Source organism: Ptiloglossa arizonensis, chromosome 14 (assembly GCF_051014685.1).
Source record: "Ptiloglossa arizonensis isolate GNS036 chromosome 14, iyPtiAriz1_principal, whole genome shotgun sequence".
NCBI lineage: Eukaryota > Metazoa > Arthropoda > Insecta > Hymenoptera > Colletidae > Ptiloglossa > Ptiloglossa arizonensis.
In genome coordinates, this window is record NC_135061.1 from 6,917,562 (window position 1) to 6,929,887 (window position 12,326).

The window sequence follows — 12,326 nt, forward strand, 5'->3', positions numbered from 1 at the left end:
ATCGAAATGATCCTAAAAGATTCGCTTCCGTAAAACAGTTTCAATTCTAGCTGTGTTCCTTTTACCTGATTCGGTTCTCTCGGAGATGCTTCCCGTCATCTTCTCGAATGTCTACGTCGGTTCTGCTACCACCTGTGGACACCGCGGAGTCTCTAAACGGAAGTTTCCCTGTTTGAACGTTCTTTCGAGTCCTCGAATCGCGCGGAGCAACGACTTCCTCGTCGATATCACATTTACAACACTGGGTAGAAATCCTCGCGTCTACGAGACGTTTCTCGTCGTCCGAACTAGTATCCTCGATCGATTCCCAATTTCCTGTCGGCGGTGTATCCTCAGTAGGGTCTCCAGACGTCGTTCCGTTGTTCGCTTTCCTCGCCCAGGACACCGATCTCCAACCTGTTGCTGCTAATGGTGAGATTGTTACCCGCGATGGTGACCTGTTCGTCGCTCAGGTCGCCGTGTAGATGAAGATGAATTTGGTTCTGATTCACCGTGCTGTACAGCTGCGGATAAAGGACCATAGGCGCCGGGCTGATGTAATTTTGGCTCGGGTTGTTGTAGTAGCCCTGATAATTCGTATTGTAGTTGTGAGAGCCGAGGGGGACCGGTGTGGCGGGTCCAGGTGTCCAGGAACCGTAGTGGTAACCGGGACTACCGCTTCCCGTTCCACCCCCCGCGAAGATGTCCGGGTCGCTGGACTTGCTGGGTACCAGGGGCAGAGACGTCGACGACGTCCCGTGGCTTGGATACATGGAGACGCAGTTCGGCATGTACGTGTCCTGCTGGTTCTCCGACGGAAGCACTGTAACATCGAAATAGTTTGGGTTTCATCGTGATCAAATTTGGAGCTCGAAGCCAGTGAATCACCCTGTAGAAAAGAAATGTTGCGCGTAAAGTGTCAACTGGATACTCGAAATCGATCGGAAGAATGGTGAGACGTTCGTCAAGGATCGTTTCGATCGGTCCGGAAAGATCGAAGCTCAGGAGACACCGAGGATCGAGCAAACGACTGTTTAGCGATACATCAACGATCATGGTAATCGAGAAACACTACGGATCAACGTCTGTTCCGAGCTGTTTACTCCGTGGCACGTCATACCGGTCTCGCAACGCACGGTTACGTCACACAGAAGAGGAAGAACGCGTTCCTCGAATGCCTCCTGCGTCACGACGTTATCGAGACGTTACGCGTCGGTATTTTCCTTTTCAGGCTGACGTGGCTTTTCGTGTGTGCTCACCAGCGGGTAACGGCACAGGTTCCGTGGTCGGGTGGTGAGAGAGGGACTCTCCTGGATAGGAAAACGCCCCTCCGGGTATCGGCGAGAAGGAACCACCGCTGCTCACAGGAGGTGCTGGATAAGATGGTGCAGCTGACGAATAGGCCCACTCGGTTGTGCCTGTACCCGTATCTGCAACGAAACGTAATACACTCTGTTGAAACTGTTCTCCGTATTCTTTCGTACATTAATACGTATCCAACCGGTAAAAAGCTCTGGAGTTCTAAAATAGTCTTTACGGTGCACGAAACGAGATTTGTAATTCCAACTGGTTCTTGTGAATCGCAAACGAGATTTCAGTGCAACTCGTATCAGTCGAGGTGACGGGCGGGAGATTTCGAGCAACTCGGTTTAATCGAGGTGACGAACGAGGTTTCGAGCAACTCCAATTAATCGAGGTGACTCACGCCTTAGATCTGCACGAGAAACTTAAACGATCGCTAGAAGCACACGTTAGGGTTTTTCTTTTCAATTGGAGCAGTGGGTCAGTGACACGTTTGTACTTCAGTTTACCATTGTAGAGATTTTTATCGTTATCGATACTTTGCAAATTACTTTTTACTGTCTCAAGACCATCCATGTCTTATCTTTAAACAGAACTGTGTATATTTATTGACACAGTGTTGCCGACACATTGACATCAAGGTCGGATAACTTTCACCGAAGAAACTCTTGTCCGAAAGAAAAACACAGATACCCTTGAAATTCCGAAATGTATGTTATTCGTAGAAAAAGGTTAGCGATTAGTTGTAGCGTTGTAAAATTTGGACACTGTACGATAACTATCGTTCAGTGAACTATTCAACATTTTAAAAGTTTCAAATGTTGCGGTGAATCTAACAGAATTAAATACACGTTATTTACTTTCTCTATAACTAATTCGTTTCGTTATCCAAAAATGGTCAAATGTCTCTAAATTACTTGAACAGAATAATTATTTACGTATCGTTTCAATTATTTATATTAGACATTTGACGATGGTCGAGATGCTTGTCCTCCTCGTTTATTGCAAGCAAAATACAACGTTTCGTCTCTACTTTGATCGATCGTTCTTCGCGTAAAATAAATTATTTTACGCAAGGATCCGTTATAGTTGCGGGTCGTAACTCAAAGGACTACCGTCGCGTACTTTCGACAACTCGAGCCACGGCAATTATCCGATATTAATTAACATCTCGTGAAATATTTATCGCGGTCCGTCGCGACTTCCGTCGGACGTCCAATGAATGTCCAAACACCTTGGCGGGAACACCGAGACGAGCAGCTTGGTAAAAGTTACGGAAACAGAGAGGAAAACATTGCGCGCGGCCTGAGTCATCGATGATTCGGCGAAACTTTTTGCCGCCTTGGCTCTGCTCCCTACCGTTCAACGACGGCGAATCAAAACCGATTATGAAATACATATTCGCGTTCGCGAGATCGAGAATAATGTTTCACGAAAAAGTCCGCGCACCGACACACAATACCTCGTTTCTTTTTCTTTATTCCCCTCGATGAGCCGTTTCAGCTTTCATTCGGCATCTGTAACACTAGAGTTTGCTTCCCGTCCTCGATGGCCTTCGAGTATTATAAAACAACATCTGTTTCTCTATTTTTTATTTCGAAATTATTTTATACTATTTTTCCATCGTGGTACGCACTTACCGCTCGAGATCTCTACCCTGTAGATTGGCCACGATGGAAGTAACGAGCCAAGTAAACAAAAGAAAGGAAAAGAAATACCCCTCGAGTATTGTAAAGCATCTGTTGTTTTTTTATTTTACTTGGAAATTATATCATGTTATCGTTCTTTTAATTTATCCATGGGACGTAATTTCAGATTACGATAAACTTATCGAAAATTGCTCGAAACGATTGAAAATTCTTTCAAAAGACTACTCGAGTAATAGATTCGTATTTTGAAAATTAGTCGTAAAGTGGAATAAACGTTAAAAATGAATTCCATGGAATTATACCGTAAAAATTAGTCTCGAAGTCCGACGAGAGTCATTATGCAATGAAAAATTACGCGAGTCCAAGAATCTGAGCGAATGCGTCATCGTGTGTAGCCAATGTACGATTAGTTACTGTTTCGTTTCTTTTTCCAGATGATAGTAATCGCCATGAACTGGTGATAACGTTAGGTATCGGTGATTCGTCACGAGTGATCGTACGCGTTTGTTTCCAATGGCTTGTCGAGAACTCAACTGCAAAGTTCAAGGAACCGTACGTCTCATGATCACAGAGTCGCATACGTGATGCCTAGATTCCTTTAATAGCGAGAAGAGTCGGTGGAAAGTCCGGGGCATTTGTGATTCTCAACGGACACTCGATGACAAAACTCGCTTCTTCAAGGGCATGCTCGTCGTTCCGCCAGTTCCGAGAACACCTCCGACAACAGGGAAGCCTTGCAGTTTCGAAACTTTGCAACTCGTCTTTTGCCAAAAATTTGCAAACTTCCTGCAACCAACTCCACTGTATTTTTTTTTCTCCCATACGAGACAATGTAGCGACAGATTCGAACGAACAATGTGTCGTGGTACAAAAACAGTTCGTCTGTCCGGTAACCGTTCGAATCTACTCGTCGCGTGATCTATCGTGTCGGAAGAAAAGTTTTGTTCCATTTTAAAGAAAAGATTAACGTCACAATTGATGAATAATATTGAAAGTAATCCTTTCGTATCGTACGAGAGGTAGGTATAAAATAATAAGTAAAGTTACCTGCACATTTGATGAATTGTGAGCAACTCGAGTTCAAGACTGATTAAATAACAAAAGAAATTTGTCGGAGAGAAATTTATCTGAAAACGGATGCGTTTCGAACAACACGCCGGACCGATGTAACTGGGCGATCTCGCTTAATTTCAACTTCTTCCGCTTGTACGCGATCTATGGGACAACTTTACCGTTAGTATCTAGCTGTTCTCCAGGAATCCCAAAATAATAAAGAAAAATAGAAATTTTCCTTCATCTTACGCATGACAGAACACACCCATCATTCATCCGCGAGTGCATTCATCTTTGCTACGCAGAAACCCACCAATGAGGAAACAAAACACATTCGCAAGAAACATCGGTCTCTTTTTAGAATTCTAATTATCGTGGTTCGAGTTAACATTATATTAATCGTGCAGAACGAATTAAATTTAAATAGAAAACTTAGTAACGCATTATGATACGAAATTTTTAAAACTGTCGTACATACATAGATGCAAATGTATCTCAATTGCTTTCAAGAACACAATTAAACGTGTAAATACACGTTACAAATAATCTTTTACGATCTTCCAGGGACACCACATCTTCGAGCGAACCTTATCGGTGTTCGTTATTTGGGAAGAATTTAGCGCATCGAGAGACACGATGCTTGCGAAATTGTTTCACGCTCGTGTTCCGAGACGTTACACGTTATGGTTTTCCCGCTTTGGAGAAAACGCACGATTCGCCATAGTTCGCCGGGATAAAGGCTTTTTGCGTCGATTTTCTGCTCGAGAACTCCTTTTTACCGTTCGAAGCGAGAAACCTATATTTCACAGAGTTAATGGAAACCAACAGGTTCGCTGCAGCCGGGTCAAGGCGGGGAAGTCGCAGAGAGAATTGATTAGAAAACCGTCGATTTTAATAGCCGATAAATCTCGGGTTTCGCCATTGACTCGGCTGCACGCTTCGTAATTCCTAATTCCGACGCTTACGAGGGGCTGCAACGCGCAAGAAACAGACGGCGGTTTTGTAATTAACGGTTGCTAATTCCCTCGTAAACCTATCGACAGGCTTTTAAATCTGTATTCAAACACTGGAGAATCCTCCCGGTGGAAATGTATCGGGCATCTAGCCTGAAACGCGCGACTTCGATGCCCAATGATTATAATGGACACTAGATGTCAGGTTTCTTCGGCTCTTTTCTGCCTTTTACTTCGCAACGATACGTCATAGTCGAACGTTTACGAGGAAGATACCGATAAACGAGCGATTTTATATCGACGTAAAGAAATAAACGGTCCTAATTGTTCGAAACAGCAAAGAAGTATCGTTAATTGTATCCTTGAATCCTGATGGGTATAATTCACTTTCATCGTGATCGAAAACAACGCAAATGCAGTTATACTGTAACGAAAAAAGCAAGGACCATCGGTGAATATTCACAACATAGGATTATCAATTTTTGTACAGTCTGTGAACTTCTTCCCAACGATGCAGTTCTAAAAATGATTCACAAAAACTGTGAACTTGTTCTTAAATTCTCCGTTATACTACTTTATTGAACTATCCACTGAATTTTACCAGTAAATCTTTATTTCGACACCGATGAAAAATACTTGAAATAATCTTCTTTGGAGCCGTTAGAAGGGCATCGCGAAGACATCGCGAAGCTCTACGAAGACGTTGAAATCTAGCAACGATTAGAGATCAATAGAGAGGTATCAAAGTACGACTCTTGTCGAGATGACAGTCACGAGAAACAGAATCGATCTTCCCTGTCAAACATCCTTTCGTCCCGGCGAAGACAGTCGATCTGTCGTGAGATGAGGTCGAGGTCGCGGGCGGAGGATCCCTTGGCAAAACTGTCGTTACGCCTACCGGCCGAGGAAGGTCGAGGTCGTTTCGGAATTCTCAAAGGGGACCGCCTCGGGGATGGGGGCGTGCGGGTGATTACCGAAAATGGCCGTGTATTTGCCGCAATTACCGGAACAACGGTAACAAAACAAAGGCACGCCACTACGGGTCGGCGTTCGGGCGACCATCTGTTGGATAATAGTCCGTTTCGAGCCTCTTCAGGGAAGACGAGGAAGAACCCGGTTCTATGAACTACAGGAGGAAGGGAGATCGACTTTCACAGAGGAGAATCGGTAGGAAACCCTTCGCCGGAGGATCGTTTCTTCTTTGATTCTTCTCGTAGACATCGAGCTCGAGACTTTACGGATAATCTGGATCCGACTTGGATTATCATTTCACGAGTTACCAAGTACTCCAAGTTCCTACTCCATTGTAGTGTTTTCATCGACGGTCGCAACACTTGACCAAATTTTGTATCGAAGATCGACGAAGCTTCGAACGATTATTTCGCGGTACTGGCTATCCTCGCGAGCGTCAGAAACTAATTCGAAGAACTATAAAGAAGATTACAGCGAAGATGAACTTAGTCCATTCTGTACGAGACGCTGATAGGGAATATTTCCACTCGTGATCCGAATAATTGTAGAAAGCTCGTCGGTGAACACCTGGATCCGAGTGTCACAAAGTAAGAATAAAGTGGATCGCGGATCAACGATCCACTATTCCAGCTTTCCCATCGTTGACTCAGCACTCATTGATCGTGTCGGTGTCGTCACGGCGTTGGTCACTGTTCAACCGGCTCAGAGGAGACTCTTTCAAGAATCGCAGAGGTGTAACTTCGTCGTGTCGATCCTAACCGAAGGAACGCACGAGTCCTGACCAAAGGAACTCCGAGTTGTTTACTACTTCCTTCTCTTCGTGGCTCTGTCGTTCTCTCTCTCTCTCTCTCTCTCTCTCTCTCTCTCTCTCTCTCTTTCTCTCTGTCTCTCTGTCTCTCTTTTGCTTTGCGGGTGTGAAACCACAGTGAGGTGGTTTTGGTGCTTAGTCCCCCGACCAGCCATCTACTTAACGAACCGTCCATCGACCGCCGTCATTTCGTCGTTTCTCGGTTTCTCTCCCACCTAACTCTGCCCCACACCCAGCTTCGTGCTACCGCTAGCCGGTGGTTCGATCGACCTCATCTTCGTCTCGCGGCCAATGCTCGAGATCCATTGGTTTTCTAGTCAGCGAAGAAATCACGAGGACGGACGATGGATCGGGACACTTGAATATCGTCAGAAGTTATACAGAGACGCGTTAACCCTTAACGGACCGATGTCACCGTATACGCGGCAAAGTACTTTTACTCACTTATCCCAATGTTACTTATCTGACGCTAAAAACCTTTACTCAACGCTGAACAAGGATTACAGCGACTAGATGGAAAACTTTGTATGATTCGCTGTGGAACTAAAAGATCGCGTAATACGTTCCAGAGGGAAGACGAGAAACTAGGTTTTATTGCGATTCTTACACGCCTAAACCTTGAACTTTGAACAACTGTGGATATACGAATAAGTGGATAGATCTGCACGAAACTTGGCACGTGTTCATCGAGCGGTAGTAGCGTCTTTCGAAAAATGAAACGACAAACCTGATAGCTCCGTTTCTTATCGAACCTATTACTTACGTTCAGGTCAGCTACTTAGTAGCCCAAGTTTCCGAAGGTTCGCGAAAAGTTGTAGCCTCGAAAGAATTCTACGGGTGTCCTTCGGGTACTCGGCTACTCGAGCATCGAGACTTCGAAGTGGAAACCAACACAGACCGCCAGAATCGCGAATCCTTTCTCGAGCGAGCATCGTGGAAAGGGGTCTCGGCGCCCGAAAGAGATCGAACGTTAAGAACAACGTCGAACAGACGAAACCGTGGGGCTTCGTTTCCCACCGAGATAGATGCTCGTTTGGTCGTGTAACGTAAGTCGATATTGCGTCGTCTCGATATTCCCGGCCGACACGAATGTCGACACACGCGTACGCGCGTATATGACACATATCGGCCCGTCCACACCCGTAAACCTGCATAACGTTCCGAGGAGAGAGAGAAGTCTTACGCATACAAGCGACCCAGGAAACTCTTGTTGCCTCGCGTATCGCTTACCATCGGCGATTTCTTCTTGTACCAAGTATCCTGTGCCGAGGATAATGTTTCTCTCCGATGCCTTCGGGATCCGTGAAGAAGCTACCCAGCTTGCGCGTTGTTCTTCTCCTTTATCGAAAAATCCACCGACACTCCGCGGCCTTTGTATCGCGTCAATCGTTTCGATCGTTTCGAAGAAACATTTTTATTCCCGCTTCGCTTCTCCCACGGGAATTCCCTGTCGCTCGAACTCACCGTCCGCTCGCTAGCTCCCGATGTCCTTGTTCGCGTTCTCGAACCGTCTTCGAAACTGTCGCGTCTCTTTCGAAACTTTAAACATCAAGAGAGTTTACAAACTTTAGAAACCGAGTTCTACCAAGAGTTTACAGGCCTCAGAAATCAAGTTTCTACGTTAAAATTCGAAAGCGTTGTCAGTTCATTGGTAGAGTAACTTTGTATAGTCGTATCACGAAGGTTTTACGCGACGAGGAATTAAACACACCCTCGCGATGCACTGTGTATTAAATTCTACGGGATGCACGTATATTAGACCGTGTTTCAGAACTATCTCTGAGTCATCCTGATCCTTTAGCAACAAAGTTTACTCTTCCCTGTGTCGGTCCACTGAATCACGCAAAGACACGAGCAACCCCTGTGAATCAACGTTCAGCAAATCTTTATCTTGCAACAATCCAGTCATCGATCGCTAGTGTCTACTATTACTGTACAGGTAAAAACTTTGCTCCGTTCGGGCCAAGTGTCTTTAGACGCGAGGTTTCAACCTTGCGAAGAATGTAGACAACTTGTATCCGAAAACTTGGAACTGTTCCTCTCGAGTTTGCTACGGTTCCCGTAGGTTTCGCGAATCGAAATTCCAGCGGTGTGGCAAACGTGAGAAAGCACCGATGACCACCTTCGAAGAACGCAATTCGAGTCGCATTGTGAGCGCGATCGCAGCAGTTTCGGCAATTTGGCGAGCGATCGTCGAGCGTTGGTTAAATCTCTCGACCGCTGACGATTCGAGGGATCATCGCGAGGCAATCTCGGTTGGTCGTGCTCGCGTTTTCGCGCCCTCGCCGTTTTCCATTCACGTCCCGGTTCGTCCATTCATCCGGCGGGCTTCTGAAAGACGGAAATCTGTTTAGCGCGATATCTCGGCGTGTTTCGCACGCACGCATCGCGGCAATTTGCTCCGGGACGGACAATGGACGTCGCGTCTTCGACGCAGCTCGAGAAAAAGATCGACGACGCTCCTCGTCCCCCCCACCTCTCGTCGTGTACTTTTTTTTCTCACCGGTCCCACTCCGCTTCTTCTGTTTTCCCCTTTGTCCGTCGTCTTTCAGAACGCCTTTCGCGGCCCCCGGTCCCCCCTCTTCGCTGCTGCTGCTGCTGCTGCGTTCGCGCGCAATTTCGAGGGTGAATGAAGAGCATGAATGGAGGGCCCCACTGGCGTGCCCGGAAATTTACGGGCCCCGTGCCGATGTCCGGTGGTTGCTCGCCGATCGCTATCGCTCGACACGCAACTACCGCTCGATCGTTTCCTTTTTTTGTCAGCTGTTTTCTCGAGCCACCATTTCGCCGATGAACCGTACCGAAAATCATCGAACGACGATCCACGTTCCGTGTTGCGTGGTTGCTCGACGAAGAATCTGTTCTCGAGTACTACTTGTCCTTTACATCGGTCTACGAACGATCGAAGAGTGTCCGGTGTGAATTTACAACGGAAACTGTGCATGAAAAAATCAAAGGGATTGGCGATTATTCTTTCGACGAGGCCAAATGTGCTTTCCAGTCTGAAAGGACGATTGCGTGTAACCAGAATTCACAACGATCCTTCGGAGTCCTTTCAAGACCCGAATCTCCGTAAATAATTGCACCAGTGTCTCCGAGTTTTCTCTCTTTTTCTGTTTTCTTTTTTTTCATTTTTTTTCATTACACGAAAGAGATAAAGAGATCCTCGAATAGATGTGGACAAATAAAAGTATTCGTTAGCGTTTTTACGGGTAACACGGCAGATCGTAAACTTCAGAGGACGGACAAGTTCCTTCGGGTTCAGCGAAAGCGACATCGATCGGTAATCAATTGATCACGCTCAGATCGAACCGTTGATTGACGATCAATTAAGTTTCGAGGGGAAAAAAGCAAAGCCGCGGGCGAAAGAAAGGCCGCAGCGATTCTTGTTGCTCCGTTGGCTCCTCGCGCAGGGCTTCCTTAACCTCGATCCTCTGGATTCTGTTACCGTTTAGCGGCGAACTCAAACGAATCGTCTGTCGATCGTGGCTCGCTTTTTCGGATCGAATCGTCGCCCGGAACACGCTTTTTCATCCGTTGATCTTGCACGTAAGGAACGGTTTTCCAGTTTCGTTTCGAATCACCTCGTCTGGCACCCACGGTGGATTTTCGTCTCGACGGCTCGGCGAGGCCATTTCCGAGCTCTTTTGCACGGTGTCGAGACCATCGTTCGAAAATTTGCTACCGGCCAACAAGGACCACTGACTTCTCGAAATGTTGGGACGAAATTTCGTCGAGTATTTTATTTATCGTCGCGAATCGAACTTTGGGAAACATTTTCACGAAATATACTTAACCTTACGACTTTGCGCAGTACTTGTAAAACGTTGCACATTTGAAAGAAAGAAGGAAGGAAAGCATTGAACTTTCGAAACGTTACGCGATTAAACTACGAACTATCAATCTTCTCGGTAGTTGACAGAAAAGGAACTTAATTCGATTAGAATCCGTTCCGATGTTACCGACGGAAACTTTTTTCGCCTTGAAGATTCTTTCAGGTCCAAGTTACAGGGGACGACATCGATCTTTCAACGTGGAATTCATCCGTCGATCGTTCGTCCCGCGGACGGAGAACGACGACGGATCGCACAAGAACCACCTTCTGCTCGCTCGTAAATCCGGCCGTTGCGATACAGAGTTCGATCGCGTAAAAAATTCGTTACAGTTCACGCCCACCAACGTAATTCAATTTGGCCCGTATTGTTCGACATCTAATAAAGAAGACGAAAAACGTCGAGGCGGCCGATAGACGACCAAAATCATCCGCAGGCAAAATGAGAGAGGATATCTCGAGAGATCGAGGCGAGGATCCGTGCCCTCTCGAGCGTGGATCACGTAACTGCCTCCACCTCTCGATCGTCCCTCCTCTTCCTTCCCACGACGCCTTATTCCTGGCTCGCTTAGCTTCGCCTCTCTCTCTCCCTTGGTCTCTCTTTCTCCCTGTTCCTCGACACGACCCGGCCAATGTATCGGCTGGACGTTACGAGTACAGGGATTTCGTGTACGAAAAAAAGCCGGGAGCATGGGCTTCCTTTCGATCCTAATTCGTCCGCCTCACCGGTACTTCCGTTCACCGTTCCAGCGGCTCTGCTCGCGGCTTCTTTGTCCTCTTTCCAACAAAACGATCCCCGTTCTCATCGCTCTTCGTCGATCGTATCGTTTCTCCGCGCGAACGCAAATGAAGAGTATCGGGAGGGAACACCGAACGCGCATTCTTTTCGTCGGAATAATTACGCGGTACTGAACGAAAACTACTACCGGACTGGGAGATTAGAAGCGGCAGAGAACAATACGGTACAGCCGCGATTATCCAACATTACGGAGGGATAAAACACTTTCGATGATCGATCTACGGAAATCGAGATAAGAAATTTGTGACGGAAGAACATGGATGTTCGTTTCTACGAGCGATACGTATTCATTGAGCGAAAATATTGTATCGCAGGCAAAGAGTTGCGTAATCTTTTAAGGATCGATCGTCTTCTACGCATTTAGTTATTTTAATGCAACGTTAAATGCATTTTAAACGTTGAAATATTACCGTCATTGTCGTAAAATAAAATTAACGAAATGTTAATTTTACTCACTAGTATCCTTCTATACACATATTTGAAAGAGTCTCGTCTTTTTTAAATTATCCTTAAAAACTTTCGTAATAAAATATTTTTATATTATAAATCTATTCTTCTATGAAAGATAACATCAACTAAAAAAGGTTTAAGAATAATAAATTGCTCGTAAGGACTAATAACGATCTTTCTGTAATACTTTCGTGTCCGTTTCTCATCGTCCTCGAGAGATATCGATGCGTGGACAAGGGTTAGTCTTGATTCTGGAATCTTTGGAATATCCGGACCTTTTATGACGTCGCGACGAGATCCAAGCAACCAGATGTACAGTTTCAAACACTCAGCAAAGAATCAAAAGTTTTTTAAGAAATTCGACAAAGATCTCGTAACGAAAGTTTTCATATTCTATCATCGACTGTGGTGGAACTTTTGAAATCCATCAACCAAAATTAGAAATTATAATCTATGAAAGCGGAAATGATTGTTTCTTCAGTTTTACTCCAAAATCTGAATTTTTTTCAACAAACAATGACTTATATAA

The 12,326-nt window shown here is 45.6% G+C and overlaps 1 protein-coding gene across 2 annotated transcripts in view; it reads right to left on the reverse strand.

Annotated features, from left to right (window-relative positions):
• Positions 1 to 202: 202 nt before the first annotated feature.
• Positions 203 to 12,326, reverse strand: part of LOC143154245 (uncharacterized) — a 42,085-nt gene continuing 29,961 nt past the window's right edge. For both annotated transcript variants that reach the window (XM_076326189.1, XM_076326188.1), the window contains 2 exons: positions 1,239 to 1,409; positions 203 to 802 (listed from right to left, as the gene is read on the reverse strand). In XM_076326189.1, the coding sequence (XP_076182304.1) occupies positions 333 to 802; positions 1,239 to 1,409 (641 nt within the window). In that variant the 3' untranslated portion in view covers positions 203 to 332. The remainder of the gene's footprint in view (positions 803 to 1,238; positions 1,410 to 12,326) is intronic.